This window comes from Bubalus bubalis, chromosome 6 (genome assembly GCF_019923935.1).
Source record: "Bubalus bubalis isolate 160015118507 breed Murrah chromosome 6, NDDB_SH_1, whole genome shotgun sequence".
Taxonomy (NCBI): Eukaryota; Metazoa; Chordata; class Mammalia; order Artiodactyla; family Bovidae; genus Bubalus; species Bubalus bubalis.
The window spans coordinates 4,252,193-4,273,969 of NC_059162.1; the positions used below are offsets into that span (position 1 = coordinate 4,252,193).

The 21,777-nt window shown below is 40.9% G+C and overlaps 1 protein-coding gene across 5 annotated transcripts in view; it reads right to left on the reverse strand.

The window, feature by feature from the left end:
• PBX1 (PBX homeobox 1) overlaps nt 1-21,777 on the reverse strand; it is a 338,015-nt gene that overhangs the window by 73,659 nt on the left and 242,579 nt on the right. For 3 of the 5 annotated variants that reach the window (XM_006077418.4, XM_025287446.3, XM_044944102.2), the window contains 4 exons: nt 20,713-20,903; nt 13,228-13,363; nt 7,980-8,139; nt 750-862 (listed from right to left, as the gene is read on the reverse strand). In XM_006077418.4, coding sequence (XP_006077480.1) covers nt 750-862; nt 7,980-8,139; nt 13,228-13,363; nt 20,713-20,903 — 600 coding nt within the window. The remainder of the gene's footprint in view (nt 1-749; nt 863-7,979; nt 8,140-13,227; nt 13,364-20,712; nt 20,904-21,777) is intronic. The other 2 variants (XM_006077421.4, XM_006077420.4) reach the window with 1 other exon arrangement.

A 21,777-nucleotide genomic window follows, 5' to 3' on the forward strand; every position in this document is an offset into this window, starting at 1 on the left:
CCAGGCACATAATGCTTCTTGTTCCTCACGCAGGTGGGACCCTGGGTGGGCACGGCTCAGAATCGTCCTAGCGACCCTGACCCAGAGCACACAACTTCACCCCGTCATGTCAGGCTGTGTGCTCACACAGAAGGATGGCTTCTGAGTTGTCATGAAGGCAAGCTGCTGACTAAGGCATGCTGAGGGCTTACGCCACACGACTTGAGTTTTGTTTCCCAGCATGGACCAGACTTGTCACCAGAAACTCAAGTCCCTTGACCTCAAGGATGACCACAAAGATGAGTTTAGTCAACCTGACTGGGTATTTTTAAAGGTTAAAATGAAACCCTGAAATACTTAGGTATGTGCCTAGTCATTAATGACCTCCATATTGGGCAAACGTTGCGTGTGGAAAAACCAACAAACCAGAAAGAAACCTGGAAAGCAAGCCGACAGAGTGAACTCCTTCCTTTCCCTTTTGTGAGCAAAGAATACACTGGGTCCACTTGCCTCAGTCACCTCACCCTGCGCTTGCTCCTCTCCTGCCTTCCTCGTATGACTGACAAGCCAGAGCCAAATGCATTCACAAAGTGTGGACAAGATTCCCCACGACAGTGGTTGTCTTTGTTTTGGTTTGGTTGTTGGTAAGGTTTGGTCTCTACATCTCTCTCTGTCTCTTTCTGTCTGGACAGAAGCAGGAAGTGCCAGTCCGACTGACGGCTCCTGGACTCTAAGGCATTCATCTGGCGGCACATTGGCTGGGTCCCTACCTGTGATTGCACGTTGGCTCCAACCTGGGCCCCTTGGTAAGAATCCCCATTGAGTGACTGCACGCTCATGAACAAATCTCCAGAGTTTGACATGTTAAAAGAACTGGAAGAACCTGGAAAGGAAAGAGTGAGGCACCTGAATCACAGAAAGGAAAAGGCTCAACCCCCGCAACTAACAGCCAAGAGGAAGAATGACATGCAAAGCAACCCCCCCAAACAAAACGAAAATCAAAACAATATCAACAGAGTCTGGTTAGTAGCATGAAGAACAGAGCAAGCAATAAAGGGTGCATATCGTTCATGTTATGTAAAGCCCACATCTCCCTGCAAGTTGCCTGTAGGACTGCTTCCCCTTAGCAACTTTAAGCTGAGAAAGGAAACATGTATTCTTCTCAACTTGGTCTGTTTGAACTGGAGACAGCCTCCAGCCCCTGGATCTCTCTTTCATGCCTCTAAAATTCTGGGACTGGCTGGGGGACCGTGAGCTGGAGACTATGGGCTGGTCGATGATACTCCTGCCACCATGATGGAGCACCTGAGCTGTCAGCTAGATTCTAAATAAACTACTGCTACACCCATCTACCCTCATGTGGGGAGCAGCACCTGGGGGTGGGAGGGCACGAAGGCAACGCTGCACAGTAGGGCTGGCTCTGGGATACAAGTCACTGACATTCCTGATTTTCTAGAAAGAAGATGATGTCCCCTTCTAGGTGGCAAACAGTCTAAGAGAGCCACGAAGACTGCAAAAATAAATGAGAATAATATGCTCTTCTTGCCACCTGCCATTTTAGAGGAAGATGAGACAGAAATTGAACCAGGAATTCTCAGGCATGCATGAAATATGAAATCATAATAATAATGATCAAGTGGGTCTCCAGAAGAGCATTTAACCATCTGTTTTCACCTCCTAGCAATGAGGTTTTCTCCCAGACTCAGCCTGCAGGCACCACCCGGGTTCCACTGGTTCCACTATGGTAAACCTAGTCCCCCCCTCAACCTAAACACAAGGCCGTGGAAAAACTTATTATTATTCTGAAGTCATCGTGCAGCTCAGCGCATTAGGAAAGAAAGCTCGACGTGCAAGGTTTGGTTAAAACATGACATTAGCCTGGAAAAGGAGAGACCTCAGGGACCCAGGTCAGTTCCACTCTATTTTTTCCATCCCTTTAGTGCTCAAATTGCACTCCTGCCCTTGAGTTCTGAGACCACCATCATCCGTGTGGAATCACACAACAATGATTCATGCCCCAGCTCTGACTCTTTCTTTTCTCCCAAGATGGGGATCTGTGCTGTCCTAGAGAGCTGCCTCACCTCACATGAAGAGCTGCAGCTAAGCAGAACGGGAGGTTTTGTTTGTTTGTTTATTTGTTCCATGGAAGGACCATATAGCGGTGATTTCTAAACTCTGCCACTTTCCTTAACTCTTCGTGGTACCCTCATCCTTCCAAGGCAAGAGTCATTTAGTGACCAGATGATTTACTTGAGGACAATTTACCTGGGGAAAACCTCAAGTTAAGAAACACCTCCTTCCTGCTTTGTTCTTTGGGGTGTTAATCCATATGCAAGCAACCAGCTCAGTATTAATATTCTGCTATGTGGACAGATCCTCTACTCTTACTTCCTTCTCCTGTGAAAAAGGAACTGCTTTGAAGGGTAGGGGACAAGGCAAGCACCATCCAAAGAACTATGGCACTCTCATGGCTCTGCAACATGTCTTGTGTATGTCATGTGGCACACATTTCTAGGTTTAGTTTATCTGAAAGGAACTAGAAAAGTTGGGTCTTAGGCAAAATAAGTGCAAGATCTGATCTGATCAGGTATGGTTTACACCCAGTCAGTGGGTGGAGGCTTTGGTGTGGACTTTCCTTCCATTAATGTGGTGCAAATCTGACAGTCCTCCCTAACATGTAGGTGAAGTAGTGCATAGCACACATCACATTCTTATGTTAAGATATATAATATATGATCTATAGTTACATCCCTCTCACATCTTTCTTTCAACCACAGCAACATAATCTAAATAGTATTTAATAGCTTTATAGTATTACAACATATGCTCACATGTAGATGTCATCAGAGTCAAGACCCAGCAGCTCTAAGAACCCAAATTATACTTGTTTATATGAATCAGATTTTTTCCCCTGAGAGTATTCAGTTTGAAGCTCAGGTATTCTATTTCTCTCCCAACCAAATACCATGTAATAAACATACACTATATATGCTTGGTTGACTCTTTATTGGAAATTAGCACACAGACTGAGAAACGGAAGAAAGCCCCAAAGGGCTATGTTGATGCCAAGGAACCTGGCATCCATAGACCCATGAAGGCACGGAATGTGCCATTTACAAGACAGACACTGCAATTGACACAGATGATTTAAAAAAATATATGTGCATAGATAAATTGTAAATATGTCTGGCTGCCTAATGTACATAGAGACAAATATGCGCATATCAATGTACTTCATGTACAAATGCATTTGAATCAGAGCAGTAATTGCAGGAGGAGTCCCTGTGCTTTTGGCCATGCTGTTTCAGCATTTCATTGTCTCTGCACATCCGTGTACAACAGCGCCATGGTTTCTGCTTCTCTGATAAGTATCTAGAGGCAGTGATTGCATTGAGGGAAGAGACTAGGTGCCATGAATACTGCAATAAAGCAGACACAAGTCCACACAAAAATCTAAATAATGACGGGAAGATACATTCTTCATCTGGCACTGGAAGTTGGGAAGAACTTATACTAGATTGGATAACCTCCTGGAATAGGACGTGGGCTCTCTCAGAGGTGCTGTGGAATTCTCAAAGAACTAACACAGAATTACCTGGCTTGCTGAGAATGTCAGTCTGAACTCTTACCTGCCAGTGGCTATAAAGTAATGGCAAAGACTAGAAGCACAGTTTAAGACATGCTTACCAGTTAAATGGTTCTGAATTTGGCTTGGGGAGGGAGGCAAGTGGGTCATTTACATTGTAATCTAGACATTGGGGCATATACAAAACTAAATTTGCACTCAATTAAACAGAGAAGTAATAGATCACCTATGGATTTTGAAGCATTTGCTCACTCAAACACAATGTGGAGATGTGTTAACATCCATTTTCATAAGACAATCTCCTGAACACACTATTTTTACACTAAAGAGTTTCCAGAATTAAATTTCTTAAGAAAACAAAAACAAAAACTCAGCTAACCTCAAAATCCAAAAAAAAAAAAAAAAGTATAATAATCATAAAATCTAAACCCAGAGCAGAGTTTCTTGACCTTGGCACTATTTACATTTTCGATCTGATAATTCTTCGTTGCGCGGGAATATCTTATGTATTATAAGATGGTCAAACACATTCCTAGCCTTTATCCAACAGGTGCCAGGAACACCTACCCCCGATGACTCTGACAGCCAAAAATGTCACGTTTACCCCAACTGAGAACCAATGACCTAGAACAAAAATGAATTTCCTTTTCCTTCCTAAGGAACTCAAGGCGTTTAAAAATATTAGTTCATTATAACTCAGAGCATTTTTAGGAAGCAGACGAATGGCAAGTATTGCTTTAAGCTCTGCAGTCTAGACATCAAAGCCTCACATATTAGGTAGCCAGTCTGATCAGACTGGACTCCCATACTATGTGAAGGCTGGAAGACAGAGCGTGTCTGCTCAATGTAAGCTCAACTCTATCATGCTCATTTCTCTATTTTCCATGATTTTCCCCTCTCAAAATCAAATAATCATTGTTACTTTCTACTCAGGGCAAAGTACAAGAGGGAATGTTTATCTAGATCAGTATGAAATCCCTTTAGTAGTTATACATGTCCAGAGCTCCAATTCCAGGAGGCTGTGTTTTCATCTTCCACTTAGAAATTAAGGGTAGAAACATGGGAAGAAGGAACACAGCAGAAAACATCAATGGAATAAATTCTTTCAATTGGTTTCAAAAAACAAAACCATGCGGGTATCTGTAGATTTGGTGCAAGTGCAAGTAAACTTCTCTGGCTGTGTCACGTCCTCTCCAGCCATGGGTACCATGTATCAACTCCTGTTAGGAAGCCAGCGTCCAGAGATTTTAATATGATAATCTTCCACCAATCCCTCAGAACACCAAACTTCCTTTCAGGAGTACAATAAGAATGTATTAAAGAGTTTAGAGCTTGCCACTATAGTGTTGGAGGAAGAATTGTCATGGCTGAATCTCCTGTTTTCCTTGACACACACACACACAAAGCTAAGCAAAATAATTTAATCTATGGGTTCTGAGCCTCAAAAAAACAGGGACTGCTGAGCTAAGCAAAGATTCTGATAAGATATCAATGTTGATACCATGCTACAGAAAATATCTATAACCCACAAGCCAATTTCTTTCTTCTGGATATTAAAAAGTTCTCCAACTTTTCCCAGTAGATAATCTAGCCTTCCTAAAAGGGCCTTATTTTTCTGAGATATTAACTCTTGCTTTCATTATTCCATCAAAAATAAGAAATTGAAAAGGCATCACTTTAGTTCACTCCAGAAGAATTATGGACCTAGGGTTATAACTATTGCTTCAATTGGTCCCCATTTTTTTTCAAAACAACTAATTTTCTTGTCTTCTTTCTATTCTTCATCCTTGTTCCATCCATTTTGCCCAGCTCTGCTGGCATAAAATATGAAGTATTCCAAGTATCTCTAAATGCTTGCTAATTCCTCACAGGACGTAGCCCTGTGTGACTTTTATGAATCATGCTTAAGGAAATAGGAAGCTGGGCATATAACAACAAACAGGGATATTTAGAAGTGGCCTAAATAAAGATGGTGAAATACTGTTCTCCACACAAAAGCCTCTATAAGGAAGAAGATTTACTTGCAAAATATCTTGCAGTAGAAATAAGTATTTATATTTAGTAAAGCTTCTGGGAAAAACTCCTGCTTCTATACTGAGGATCCAGGTTTCCAGGTTTCAGAACTCTGGACTTCAAACTCAAACGAAATATATTTTCACTTACTACCCTCTTATGTAAAACTTGCTATATTAGTTATCATTTACTCTTTGACATCATTACCAAGGAGCTGGTATACAACATTATAAACATACTATGTGAAAAGGTGAAAGTTCTCCCTTTATCTGAGTAGAGATTTGGGTTGTGTTAAGAGCAAAGAAAATATAGAAAAACCCATTTATAACTTTTCTTGTTAAAACATTTATCTTTTAAAATTCATGCTATTGCACATATACAATAGTATTTTCTTTTGTCTCTATTGTAGAAAAATACAAAGGGATTTCTCTGCATATTATTTCCAACAACTCAGGCACCACTGGAAAGCTTAGCTCAAATTTTCCATAATAATTTACTTTGTGCTCAGAATAGTCACATGAAGGTTAAGCCACCAGAAAAATTCCTCAGAAAACTGTAATCATAGACTGACATTCCAAGAGAGCCAACATAATTCTTAAACACAGACGAGGGGGTTAAAATGCTTACTTTTCTCTTTTTAAGTGCTTTAGGAAAGAATAAAGAAGTTACGGACTTAGTAATGAAGGGAGTCCATGGGGCCCTTCTAAGGACTAGTCATAAATCATGCTAAACCATCTGCGAGGCAGATATATCAGGGACAGGAAAAAGTCATTTTGATATCTGTTTTGCATTATGATAACCTTTGCAAGAGTGTTGAGTGTGTTTTTGCTAATGTTGACAGAATAAAACTTCTTCCACAAAGACAAGTGGAAATGTCTGCCTAGCAGTACAATTCAACTGGTGCTGTTGGGTCTGAAATGCTTAATAATTGACCAGATGGGAAAGAAGGAAACTCTCTGGTTACTGAACCTGCTAGCCTTGATCCTTCGTCAATAAAACCTTGATGAGAAAAGAAGGAAATACACACTCACACACAAAACCTCAAAGAGCAACTATGCTCCCTATGGTTACCTACTCTGGAGTGCTGGGTAAAGTAAAACTGGATTGAATTTTACTTGTCTTTTACCATATCTGTGTTTACAAAGCCCTGGCCATTCTTCTTGCATGATTCCATTTAAACAAAAGAAGTCTGTGACGGTATAGCCCTGTGACTTGGAGAACCTTATGATAACAAATTAGAAGTGTCCAGAAGCTGACAGAAAGCATTAGTGTGTGGAGCCTTACATGTCTCCAATAACAATCTACCATAAGGCAGAAAGATAGCTTATTTTAGCGGGCAAACAAGCTGGGAGGTCAAAGATACCACATACCTCCCTAAATGTTAGAAATTAGATTGAAAAATCATATTATGATCTAACACATTTAAATCTGTGACCTTTTAAAGTTGAAGGCATTAATTTTCTTAAATGTGCACCCCATAGCCAAAATCAATGCATCTGATTCACTATGGGGAGAAATATTATAATCTGCTTTTTATTAATATTATTAATACATAATTATATAATAAGAACTATTTCTGGTTTTCCCTTTAAAAAAGCACCAACATGGATACCTTCCACAAATACCAAGAGTACAAACACCAAGGTTATATTTTAGGTATTATAGATGATTTTTTTTCACATGTGGAACTTAAGAACTGGCACACTCCTAAAATATATTATGTTAGCCTTAACTCTGAAATTAGTGATACAATGCACATTTACTAAAATAAAATCAGGAGCATAGCACATGACAGATACCATAATAGGAAAATTGGAATCTGGATCATTTGAATTAATGACTGGCAATTTTCTTTGTAGTTTATATAAAGAAAACCAACACAATAAAACAGTAAAGAGAACAACAATAAACAATTGATAGCAATAATCATAGTTGGCTCTGCAGACCAGAGCATTCTAATGAGATGTTTAAAGAAGAGTGGATACTCCTGCATAGAATTTACGGTAGTAAATGACTCAGACATCGTGTGGTTGGAACAGCAAAACAGATACATGAGACAAACTAAATGTGTGAACCCCAAGAGACTGTCGCAAAATATTAAGTCAAGTTTACTTATTAAAATCTCTGAAAGGAGAATTTAGAGGTCTCCTCATCAAAACCAATCAATTTACCTCTGTCCAACTTAAATAGACACATGACTGCAAACCCTCAGCCAAGTCCATCTTATAAACAGCAAAACACACTGCCTTTTGAAAATAAAAAGAAAAACCCAAAGTAGCATCAATGATAAAAAAGACAATCAAACACATAAATCAACCCATCCAAAACAAGAAAATCCCAGTGTCGGGAAAGCACATATAAAAATGGAGAACCATTCCCCCAAATCAAAGAGAACACTAACCAGCTGAGTTGGGAGTTGAGGGTGAGTTAGCTTGGCTTCCATGGGCTGACACATTGGTAGCAGTAACAGCTGTTTTGGCAGCATAAATATTGGCTTCCTCTTGAAATTTACCTATGTTCTTCTTGTACCGGATTCGTTTATTTCCAAACCAGTTTGATACCTAGAGAGATTTAAGAGAAGGTGAGAAAGTTACCATTTCCTCCTGCATAAACATCACAGAAGGAAGAGCTTATGAGAGAGTTGAAGACATGGGCTTCATTGGTCTTATCCTAGCTCTGATTTCTCAATATTAATGATAAGACCTGAAGAAAGCGCTTGGAGAGGAACAATGATATAAAATGAGATTTTCTTGCTTAATATAACACAATCTAGGAAAACCACAGTGACAAAGATTTTTCTATGCAGGAGCTGCTCATTTAACTAGGACCATTTTACTTTAGGGCAAGCATTTTAAATCTGCTTACCTCGTAAATATATGACTAAAAAAACCTTAGCATTTCAGGGGAAATGCCTGTTACTTACCAATGCTAAAGCTGACTCTAGGCAATCAAAATACACAGACCTTTAAATATCCATATAAATCTAGATCAACATATGGATGCTTTCATGGATGGATGAATTTCCCATTTTTATTAGTTAAGTAACTTTAATATGGACTAGGTTCTTAGCTGCACAGTACTACTACTGACCTTAGGATCAATATAATTCCATCCCATAAATTTCACTAAGTATTTTGCGTGAAGCTTGGTGTTATCCACAGAAGGAAAATCTGAAGCATAGCGCTGATTATTCCTTTGCATTTCAGGCTTTAATGTTAATGCCAAAACACAAAATAAACCTAATTTACTTTCATTGGTTAATTTATTTTCTTCACGTGGCTCACAGTGGCTGTCCTGGCTTGATTCTTACCCGTTCCCTTTACACCAAGACCTCTGCCAGAGACAAGTGCAAACACAGTGAAATTCAAGTTTTATTCCCATGATTCCTGCTTTAGGAAGAGTTTCATACTCCATATTCCAGATGTGACTTCAAACTAAACTGTTGTGATTTTATACAATTACAAAACCAACCATGAATTTGATGAGGAAAGGAAAAGTTGGTAACACATGTACCACAGCTTTACATGTAACTTAATTTATCCCAACAATGGCAGATAAAGAAAACTCTTGCAAAACTACACTTATTTTTTTAAGTGCATGAGCTAAATTTTAAATGTTATAGGGCTATCCCCTAATAGACCTAAACAGCTTATGCTATAGCAGAAATGACAAGCCTCTGTTGTAAAAATCAAACCATATCATTGAAATATTAGTAGACAAGAGGAAAAAAATTCAGAAAAAGGTTTATTTATTGTAAATGCTGGTGCCTACAGTAAGAGTGAAACTAGGAGAGAAAGACACTTGTGAGTCCATTTAAGGACTGCTGCCTAGCTAATGTTTTTCTTGATGTAACTTTCACTATTCATAGGAATCAATCATAATCATGGTTGATTTTTTTACTTTTAAGTGGAACAGAAAGGAAGAGAGGTAGGGAGAGTTTTTTTCTGAGGCAATTGGATGAGCTGGAAGAAAGTGGGAAAGATGAAGATAGTTTGGAATGACTTTTGAGGAGGAAAGGAAATGCTTGTGGTCAGTTACATGAGAGAAAGGTGAGAAGGAAAAGGGTGGAAAAACGGACCATTCCTAAATGATTACCTTCTGCAGGAGAACATATCCTCATATATAGGGAAGATGCTGGGTCAATTCAGGCATTTCCTACATGAACCACTAGGGGGATATCATATGCCCTCAACAATGCACAGAATCAGTGCTTTTGATAATTAATTCACTGTTCAAGAGTCACTGACAAGGGTCTACTATGTGCTGGGTACTAAAGAGATATAGATGACTGACAGTCTGAGACAACTAATGCAGAAGGAATCGTAGATTCTCAGGGAGAGGCTTGATTCACACTCTGAACAATCTGGCATGGCTAGAGCCACGGTGAAGTCTGGTGGACAGTGAGATATATGAGTTTGGCACTCGAGTAGAGACGTCTCATGGGGATATTCTAAGAGAAGTATATTTGCAGCTGTGAGCAAGGAGGGAATCACTCCAATTAAGTGTGTAGAACAGTGCTTTTCAAAGTTTCAAAGTCAGGGGCTCTTGGAGGGCTTACTAAGACAGAGTCCGAGCTTCCTCTTCTCCTTCCCACTCCCCATTCATGCGCGTGTGCTCGGTCGTGTCTGACTCTTTGTGACCCACAGACTGCAGCCCGCCAGGCTCCTCTGTCCACGAGGTCTTCCAGGCAAGAATACTGGAGTGGGTTGCCCTTTCCTTCTCCAAGGGATCTTCCGAGCCCAAGGATCGAGCCCACATCTCCTGTGTTGGCAGGTGGGCTCTTTGCCACTGTGCCACCGGGGAGGGCCCTCCTTCCCAACAGGAATTCTTATTCAGGACTGGGGTGAGACCCAAGGAATTAAAAAAACAAACAATAAAGTATAGTTGATTTACAATATTGTGTTAGGGCCAAGTGTGCAGCACAGTGATTCAGATATATCCATAGCTATCTATATCTATATATGTGTACACACATACATCTATATAAACATATGGAGGTTTCTGTGTATGAACATATTTTCATTTGGGAATCAAAGGAAGACTCATTACTAAGTGAATTTTAAAAAAATGTATGTCAGAATATAGTTAATGGGCTAGGACATGATGAGATGGGGCTAAAGAAAGGACAATACTTTCAGGATACGTAGAGATGGGAGACCCTCTAAAAAGACTGAGCAGGAGTGGCCTAAGAGGAAGGAGGAAACTCCAGAGAGAACAATGTCAAGGAAGCCAAAGTAGGAGAATTTCAAGATGGAGGGGTTATTATTAACCCAAAGAAACAAACAAAACAAAAAACCCAAGGTAATAGTCAAAGCCATCTACTAGATTTGAGAACAAGGGACAGAGATTTAGTATATCATGTGGTCCAACCAACCATGACTGATAGATGGGGTGACTAAAACCCCTAAAAGAGCGAGTTCCTAAAAGAGCGAGTTCCCTAAAATCCCATGGTTGACTCAGCATGGGTCAACATGCTCCTAGCAAAGGTTCTTTCTATGATACCATACTGTTTCCCACTGAAACTTGTTCAGCAATGGTAAAACAGTCTGGTTATGATTGGGAAGAAGTGATGTAATGGGGAATGTAGAATGATGCCTTGGGATGGATGGCGGAAAGACAAAGGTGATGCAAAACATGTATAAATCACTTCCATGAACAACTATTTGCACCCTGGATTTCCATAATGAAGGATGCAAAGGTTGCTGGATTAGGCCAAGATTCCATTTTTTTTATTCAGATACAATGCAGACTAGATCCTGGAAAATTCATTCTATTTCAGTAGGGATTTGGAATTCCAACAATATAATGATTTTCAACATTAATAGCAGAATACCCCATGACTGAAATTCACTGTTTGTGATGTGGTTCATACCTGGAACTATTCTGCAAAAATGCAGCAAGTATCAAAAACATCAGCTATCTTTTCTTGTGGACAGTGGGTCTAGATTTGGACAAGAATGGTTAGAAACTTAAGATAATACCAGACCACCTGAATTTAGACCACCGATGTTCTACTTTCCTAGGGTTGCCAAGACTAGAAATGACCTTCAGTTGGGTCCAAGTACCTGAGGAAGGTCCAAGTTGAAAAGGATGAGGCAATCGTTTCTAACTTATCTGAAAGGAGGTTTTTGAGACTCCTGCAAAATCACCCACAGTATGCTGGGGAGACCCTGGCAACCTCTTCATTGCGGACCCTCTGTGTGGAGTTCTTTATTCTGACTAGACCCACTTCTGCTTAAGCTAAACACATGCTGAAGAAATCAGCACTGGTGGGGAGCAGCGGAAGCCAGGCTTCAGTTCAAGAAGTATGCTGCTGCTGCTGCTAAGTTGCTTCAGTCGTGTCCGACTCTGTGCGACCCCATAGATGGCGGCCCACCAGGCTCTGCCGTCCCTGGGATTCTCCAGGCAAGAACACTGGAGTGGGTTGCCATTTCCTTCTCCAATGTGTGAAAGTGAAAAGTGAAAGTGAAGTTGCTCAGTAAGTGTCTGACTCTACATGACCCCATGGACTGCAGCCTACCAGGCTCCTCCGTCCACGGGATTTTCCAGGAAAGAGTATTGGAGTGGGGTGCCACTGCCTTCTCCATCAAGAAGTATAGATGCTCACAAAACAGCATCTACTTCTTTTGGAAAATGTTAAGTGAAGTTTCTTACTAAAGTAGGCCTCTTCTCTCCAGTTCCCCCTCACCCCCACCCTTTTGGTAAACAGCAGTACATCTAATTATTTGGCACGTGACATAATTCTGAGGAAAACGTTCTCTGAGAGATTTCAGAACTATCACTACTGGTCTCAAATGAGACTGGTGGTGGCATTTGAGGCTCAGATCAAATAAGAAGTATAGATGGATTCTCTAAGTAGACAAAATGTAGATGGGAATTCCCTGGTTCAGTGGTTAGAACTCAGCACTTTCACTGTCGAGGGCCCAGGTTCAATCTCTGCTCGGGGAACTAAGATTCCTCAAGCCACGTGGTGTAGCCAAAAAAAAAAAAAAAGTACATACATATAAAACTTGCCTCCTTTTCTACTTCATATTAATGCTGAAGACTCCAGGTCTATAAAAATTTTATGTCATGTATCTTTCCACATCAACAGGCACCTCTTATGATTATTGCTCTTGGAGGAAAGGGGACACTCAGTGACATTTTGTGCCTTCATTCCAGTGCAATCATAGTGACATGTTAAAATTCCTACACTCCATCAGCTACAGAGTGAGGATATCCAGAGAGGACATGTGAGTCCTTTTCATTTAAAAGTTCCATTCACTGACTCTTAAAAAGTTCCTGAGTTGGGGAAAAAAAAAAAAATGGGCCAAGGAATTGACCCTGTTTGAGAAAATGACATGAGAAGTGCTGGTAGCTCTCCAAGTCAATGCAGAAATGCTCATCTATCTGAAGAAAGGGAGCGCACAGAGCAGGGAGCTCCAGCCCTGCTTTAACTGCACTCCACTGAGTCTTCTACTTCTGTTGGCTTTTCCAGGTTACTTCCCTGGAGACTTTCTTATACACACCATGAGCTGACCTTGCCATTTTAAGGCTTTAGTTGATGGAACCTATAAGTCATGAAAGTTCAGGAAGGCCAGGCTTCCAAGACCCTGCCATGCAACACCACCATGGCCAGGCTTTGGGCTGAGTCCTCTGGGGTGTCTTACCTGGGACACTGTGATGCCGCACTTCTTGGCTAGCTCCTCTTTGGCTTCCTCACTGGGGTAAGGGTTGCTGAGATGGGAATAGAAATATTCATTCAGGATTTCCGTCGCTTGCTTGTTGAAATTTCGTCTCTTCCGCCTTCATAAAGAGCAAGGAAATCACAATGACAATGCACAAAAAAAGAAGTTCACAACAAACACATATAAAAAGGGAGAGGAGAGGACCTACATTTGGGAAAAGACATGTTTTTGAGTGAATGAGAGGAGACGTGTTCTAAGGGGCCGGATGCTGAAAGCTTTTCTTAAGGTGTTCGTTGTATACCTCATCGTGCTCACTGTGGGGACCCTGAGCAGAACAGTCACACGTATTTATACAGAGTGGTGAGCACCACTAAGTTTCAAAATCCGCCGTCTTGGTTTTGAGCCCTAGACAAAATGAACACCGGCTGGGTGATTTGGAATGCCTCTCCAAACCTTAGCTTCCTCAAATGACAGTCAAAAGAGTCAAACCAACCTCATGTGGTGAGAGGAAGGGAGAAATGAGGTCATATCAATATATAGACAGGACTCAGCACAGTGCCTGCTGCTGCTAAGTCGCTTCAGTCGTGTCCGACTCTGTGCGACCCCACAGACGGCAGCCCACCAGTGCCTGATACATGGCAAATGCTAGGACTTCCTGGGGATTCTTCCTACCAGGCCCCAGGCCTCGGATCCGATCCTTCAGAGCCATTAATACAAATTATTCATTTTTCTTTTTTTTTTTTTAATTTTATTTTATTTTTAAACTTTACAAAATTGTATTAGTTTTGTCAAATATCAAAATGAATCTGCCACAGGTATACATGTAGCTACGGTTATTCCCATTTACCAATGAAGAACTGAGTTTAAAAGTTGCTCATCTAGTATGTTACAGAGCTAAAATATTAATTCAAGTCTGCCTGAGTACAAAACCCAGCCTCTTTTTATATACAAATTGCCTCCTGGCAATTACACAGAGACTCTGCAGCCATAAGTTAAAAATAAGTTCTCATTTTCTCTCTATTCTATCCCCATGTAAGTGCATGCGACATGTTTAAAAGGCTTGGGGAAGAGGGGCAGGAACGGATGGAAATTAACCCCCTGACTGCTTGACCTTCCTTAAAAGGAGAGAAACAGTACTTCTTAAGCAGGAACAGCTGCTAAATGGTGAAACACAAGCCCAGAGAAATCTTTTTTAACATACAGGTTGCTAAAAGGAAGAAAACCACTCTTTGAATAAAAGCATTTTTATGCCTTAAAAAAAAAAGTGCTAATTGAACTAATTTAAAGTGAGAATCACTTTATGGCCTCTTCCCAGCTAAGGCCTGGGGAGAGCTGGGGTTTGCTTAGGGATGCTGGACTCCTTGCAGATGTCTGCTGGCCTTCCTCGAGGGGGCAGGGCCTCTATCTTTAAATTAGCTCCATTAGCACTTTTGCCTTTTTGCTTTTATCAAAACCTTTTCCTTATGGGGGAAAAAAATTTCCAGAACATCCCTGGTTATGCCAGGATATCAAGTTTTCCAATTTAAGCCAACGGAAAGCACTGATCGCCTTGCTAGACAGAAAATTCAGCTAATATTGTACTTTCGGGGTCCCACTTGGATTAATTAACACAATGAAGTGCCTGATTTTACCGGATGAACACCATCTGTCCATAGGTATTAACCACATCTGTCCAGATTATGCCAAGCTCAAGTCACTCTCCCAAATCATGCTGAGTTTCTGGGTCACCCAGCATCAGAAATTGGGCAGATTAGAGCAAAAGGCCCAACTAAAAAGGAGACATGTATTAAAAGCTCTTGCATGATGGGAATTTGAGGAAGGTAGCCAAGTGGCTAACCCAGTCTCCAGGCTAGTCTTTAGATAACCTCTGGCTTTCTCTTGGCTTCAAGAAAACAGTTGTTTTAGGCCTGGGGAAGTGGCCCCTGAAGGCTCCTCTAATTGGGAGTTGTTTGCATTAGCGTTACAGTGTATTTCTTGGGACTCTTCCAATTGAACTCACAGGAAGCCTCTCTGGAATGGGTTGGGGTGCTGGGATTGTACAGACAGCTGTTCCTGACTCCTGGGGACGTGCAACCTTCCTTTTAGGGGTTGCATCTACTCTGATGGCCGCACTGATCATCTCCTGCAGGGCCTGTCTCAATCCAGGGCCTTTGAAACCCCAGAATTAGGAGTTTACAGAATTTCAAGAAACCCAGGGAAAATAATATACTTCTGACAATAAGGTTATTTGAACTAAGATGCCTGGTTTCTTTGCTCTGGCTGGAGGGGTTTTCAGCTTGGTGAGTTAACACTTGTTATTTCAAGCCAACCAAAAGCTTTGATTGTTGGGTATCCAGGTAAGTGTAGGAAATGTGGAAGTTGATGAAATTTTAGGAATGGAAGCTTTGGAATCACAGTGATTCAAGAATGAGGAGTGGAGGCACCACAGACCATCAAACGTGTCATCTCTGCCCAAATGCCTCTCCTAAGAGCCAATACCCCATTTACTACTGCGTCCATTTGTAACTGCTTATTCCAGACACTTCCAACAAACTGTTTCTATGACAAGTATCACATTTCACTCAAATCAACTTTGTTTTCATTTTTCCCACATTATATAATAATATCACCATACATACAAAGTTCATTATATTTGCTAATTTGCTCATCCATTCAATTGTTTGTTCATTCCTTAACTATTTGAGTACCTAACACACAGCAGAACCTGGGAATGATTCTCAATTCCCCTCACTCTCTTCCCTTCACTGGATGATTGGCCCCAGAGCAAGTCTTACCAGTTCTATTTTTCAAATCTATCCCTTTTGTTCCATCCTCAGTGTCACTGCTTTTTTTGAAATGGGTTTAGAGGAACTATGGTCTATTGTATAATGGTCTTACTAAAGTTGTCCAACAGCACTTCCTACAATGAGGAAAATAAATGTTCTCTGTTCCCCTATTGGAGTAGCCAGCAGCTGCTATTGAGTGGCTGAAATAAGATGTGTAAAACTGGAGAGCTAAATTTTTCAATTTTGTTTACTTATATTTTAATTAATATAGATTAAAAATCAAGAAGCCACAGACTAGACAGTAAAACTGTGGGCTGAAATCGTGCCCAAATAGCTCTCTTGGGAGGAGAGCCTGGACTCTCAGCCATGGGGTGCCTGAAATGTCTTCAGCACCTCCTTCTTTAATCTTATTCCATCATATGCCAATGTTTATCTGAACATATTTCTCTCCAAATATTCGAGTAAAATAGGGAAGGTATTTTGTATTTATTCTGTATTTTCCCAGTTTGAGAAGCAAAAGCCTCAGCTAATCCTTAAGAAAATGACCACAGGAATCCTCTAAACCATGGATCTGATCATAAAAATAATAATAATGATATCAATAATAATATACCATAGTGATCCTTATTATATTACAGCTGAATTATGGTATGAATACTATGCTCCAGACACTATATTGTAAACATGTTATCTTATTTATTCCTGTGGATAGAATTATTCCCATTTTGGAGACACAAAAACTGAGTCTTAGGAAGGATAAGCCATTTATCCCGGATCACAGATGTAGTCAGGGTTATAGCAAGAATCTGAACCCAAGCGGTGTAATTTGAGAACTTTCACCTTTCCTTCCTTAAATAGCTCAGAGTTTCTGCTGCTTCACAGGACAATCTGCAATCTTTGCTGGCACAGTTAAGGTCTTTCAGTGGATCAAGCCCATCCCCAGTGTCTCGTTTCCCCCCATCCTACACATGCTCTTCCTAATTTCATCTGGCTTCATCATATGCTCCTCTATTCCCCAAAGACACACACGGCCTTCATGCTCCCGTGCCTTTCCATACCACTCTGTGTATTTCTCTCCCACAGCATTTGCCACAAGTTTACATGTGTCTTCCCAACTAAACAGCAAATCCTCAAGGCAAGGAGCCGTGTTTCACATGTATTTGAAACCCTGGTGCCCAACACATAGTAAGTATCCCAGTCAGTAATGCCTGTCGAAGTTGAATTATGTTGTTTACTTTGCTTCTGTGATTCCTTCTATTTGGTAAACGTCATAGTCCTCTGAGACTCAGCACTGTCTGCCTCTCCCCAGTGCTCCAGGCTCTCTCCCCTTTGGGTGAATTTGGCACTTGTACTTCCTGTGATCATGTGCAGTTTTATGCTCAGTTATAAGAGCACCTGTCCCAGGAGATTATGAGTTCTTGAAGGCGGGACCCACATTTACGTGTATTCTTTTCATTTTTGTTATTCCAGAGGCCAATACAGCATTTGGAAGTGTAAAAACTGTTATAGAAGTAAATAAATTTAAATGTAGTGGCAGTGCAGCCAGATCATATTGGATGTCCTTTCCTTTCTTGCAATCCTCTTTTTTAATAATTTTCTATAACTTTAACTGAACGGTGGAGTGCAGAGGGATATTTCCAACCATGTGCTTGCTGCTTTCTCCAGCAAGATGTTATTTTTTACAAAACAAAGTTAAAATTATTGTATTGCTTGAAAAGCATTAAGAAGGTTTAAAAGTTCCATTTCAAAGACTTATCACAGCACTATGCTAGATATAAAACATGCAATAATAAAAGTTGACTGAATGAATGAGTAGAATTTTTAAGTTAAACTTTTCTGGCACAGTGAAATCAACATGAGGAAGAAAAGAAGGATATGACTCAAGTGGACAAAACCTGGCCAAATGCTCAGATGGGGAGTATGGAAGGCAGACTCCTAAGAAGATCTGTAAGATTCCACTCTGGAGTACTCCCCCAGCCTTGAATGTGGGTGTTGGGGGGACAGTGAAAATGATAGGATATCATTCCTATGATTAAGTTACTAATCAGCTGACTTTGTGTTAATGAAATGGGAGATTAGGTTAAAGCCTTAAAACGGTGACATTATCCAGGAAGAAAGGAAGCAGCCAAGCTGTAAGCCCTGTCAATGGGAAGGGTGGGTTCTACGAGCTGGGGACATCAGTCCTATTATCACAAGGAACTGAATTCTGCCCCCACGGGAATGAGCCTCAGCTGTGAGCACGGCCTCAGCTGAGCCCTGGCTTACAGCTTTGTGAGACGAGGGCAGAGGATCCAGGTCAACCTGCTGTTCCTGAACAACAGAAACTATGAGACAACGTTGTGTTGGTCTAAGCTGCTAAATTTGTGGTAATCTGTTCTTCAAGAGCTGAAAATACAAGGAATGTTACACAAAAAAGCTGTAACATTCAATTCTGCATACCTATTATATTAGGAAGACGAATCCTGTTACTAAATCAAGTCTCCCTTGTGTTTCATTTGTCGTCCATGAAATCTTTTCTTAATGAAGCCCTGCCCATCAGATGCATGGATTAGAGCAGCACGTAAATATCAACAGTGAGTGTGTCTTTCTTACTAAAGTGTGTTTAACTAGCTTTCCCAATAATAGATAGCACTAGAAGCAATGATATTAACTACTTTGATCACGAGGTCCAGGCAAACATTCAGTTTTGAGCTGGAAAAACCATTTGCTCACCCTTGTGTTGGCATTTGGGGTCATATTCTTTCAGTGATACTAAATACACCCTCAAAGTAAATGCTAATAACAATGACAACTGGTTAATTGTTTTAGTTTTGAACCTTGGCTCGGAGGCAATGATTCAAAGGTTGCAACCAAAGCAGGAAAAAGATCCTCTCTTACGATGACTGTCCTTCTGGTGCCAACTAGAACAATCTAGGCAAAAGCTGATTGGAGGAAAAGGAACTGTGTACAAAGCTTGCCTGGTTTCATGCCTTTTGGAGTCTGACCTTCAACTGGGCACAGCTGAGTTACTGAAAGAAGAAGTCCTATGAGAAACTGATTCTGCTCCTCCTTTCTCTCTGATTTCTTCTTTCTTGAAAAGAACCTAGTCTGGGCCCAACTTTTTTATTTTTTCCCAATATCTGCCAACATAAATGCCAACACCAGCATTTTAACAAGGGGAGTTACCACGGGGGCATGTAAACAACGTGTGCAGAGTGGTGGTGGCCACAACACGGGAAAGAAAGACCCAGACACAGGCCGCCAGTCACTCGCACTTCATACCACGGGGAGCAGCCTGCTGTAAAGAAGCCAGGCTGGCAGCAGGACAGGGCAAGGGAGATGCCTGCGGCAGGGGTGTCCTGCTTCAGCAGGCCTGGGCCTTCCTTCGCTCAGCACTGCGCTCAGCTGGGAAAAGCTCTCTTCATCCGTACTTTCTCTTGACTTTATGTATTTCTATTAGGCCAGAGATACAGTTTGCTGGCTGACATTCTTATTTCATATTCCACATGACCCAAAACACAATGAATGAAAGGGAGTTTAGGAGGTGCCAGGGAGCTTTAAAGAGGTCTGTGAACTGCAAAGACCACAGTGGTGAAGACAGAGAGAAGTATAGGTAATGGAGCTGAATCGTCTATGATTTCTAGGGTGGAAAAAAAAATGAAAAAGCAGAGAATGTGTATGTCTGATTGAAAAGGAACTCAACTACAGATCATTAAATGGTATATGACCATGACATAGCTAGTGTTTTTATAATAAAAATCATATATTGGGATTATATTCAGGAATTGAAACAATGAATGATGAAATCTGCATTTATAGAAAATGACTGATTTAAGGTGAGCTGTGGATCACAAAGGATATCCATACATGGAAAACTCATGTATTAGATCAATTATCAACACCGCTTTCTAGAGTAGATGAAAGACATGACTAGCACTATCTTACAGGCTGGATAACAGAAGCCAAAGAAATCAAAAGGATTTTCACAAATCCACCAGTGTAGAGAGTAGTGGGACTAAGACTATCTGTTTTATAGTTTTAGTTTTTGTCCTAAAGGACTTTTCTATCCATGGTTTCAACTGGATTCTTTGAACTCACAACTTAGGTCACACGTTAGTGTCAGAAAATTTTAAATCTTGATTGAAAATCTGGCCCATATAAGACCAGTCCCTTGGCCCTCCACGCCCAAGGGATCATGTCTTCTTCATTTTTGTGCCCCTAAAACTCAGCCCAGAGTATGACACATGATAATCTAGTTATAAATATTTGTTGAAGCTAACTAGGTGCCCTCTGTGCCAACATAAAGTGTGGCAGAGATTCCCAGCTCTCACCTGGAACCATCTTTCTTGAAGAAAAGATGTCATTGCAATATCTGGTTAGCCTTCTACGGGCTTATAGTTACAACCTATTCCTGTGAAAGAGGCCACTAATGGTATGAAAACAAAAAGTCCTGCTGCTTCTGTCCCTGTAGCTAAATCATCCTATTTCTCATGCAGAGTGAGTAGCAGTGGCCATAAAAAATATCCCATCCCCACATTTTCCTGGAGCTGTATAAAACCCATGGCTATCCACCCTTGCAGCCTTCCTTTCCCTGACCTTTCTCAGGCTACTACTTGGCTCAGCCTTGAACACAGTGACAACGGAGCCTCTGGAGAGGGCCAGCTTGGACTTTAACCCTGAATCAGTGGTTCTTCCAAAGGACAGGCCTCTCCTGGGGACTCACCGCGCATCCAGGAACCGGGAACGCAGGATCATGACGGCCTCACACGTGCTCTGCTTGAGCTGCATCTGGATGGAGCTGAACTTGCGGTGGATGATACTGACCATCCTCTCGATCTCCTTTGGGGAAATAGGCCTGGTCCGGCTTTGCTCTCGCAGAAGGTTCATCACATGGGTGGTGAACTCATTACATGCCTGGAACAGAGGAGGACAGACACGGGGCGTGGTAAGGGTCCTGGCTGTGAGGCTGTGCAGGTCTTTCTAAAGACATGTACAGGTAAAGAAAACTGGGCTAGCTTGTGGCATTTTATCAAAAAAAAAAAAAAAAAAAAACCCAGAAACCTCTTTCAGCCCATTTGATTATAATTTTCATCACTATGTGGATTTTTTTAAAGGGGAGAAGAAAATTTACAATAGTTTTTCAAAATCAATTTTTTTCTTGATTTTACTATTATGAAAGATGAGAACATGTATATTAGTATAAAACTTCACAACCCTTCACTCCCATGTTAACAGCTAAAGAGAGTCTGAAGTCAAATACAGCATGAACTTTCTGCTTTGCCCTTATTTCTGTTATGCTAAAGCTTCCAAATATTCAATTTGGCATAAAGAGTCCAAAGAATGGAATCACTGAGTTAAAAGCTCTGATGACTCTTCTGTGAGATTCTCATTAATCTACTTCTACTTGTAACATAAGAACTCCCTCCTATGCTGGTCTTCTGAAGATCCTCTATGTCTATAACACAAAGGGAATCTGTATAGGAACAAATTCAAAACATGATTTAGAGAATTTAGGAAATACCTCTGCAGAGAGAAAACTCTAAGGTTATAGACCAATATACTATCAGCCCTGGAAGTGAAACTTGAGATCATTTTTCCCACCTCCTTATTTTACAGTTGGGAAAACTGTGCCCAAGAGATGAAGGCCCACAGCAAAAAGCAGCCTGAAGACTCCCTAAACCAGGCCAGGGGGTCTGTTCTTTCCCAGACTCTGAACTTGCTCCTAGGAACACCACTGCCCTTTCTTCTAGTTACTATTACTTATCATTGTAGTCTAGTTTTCTTAAGG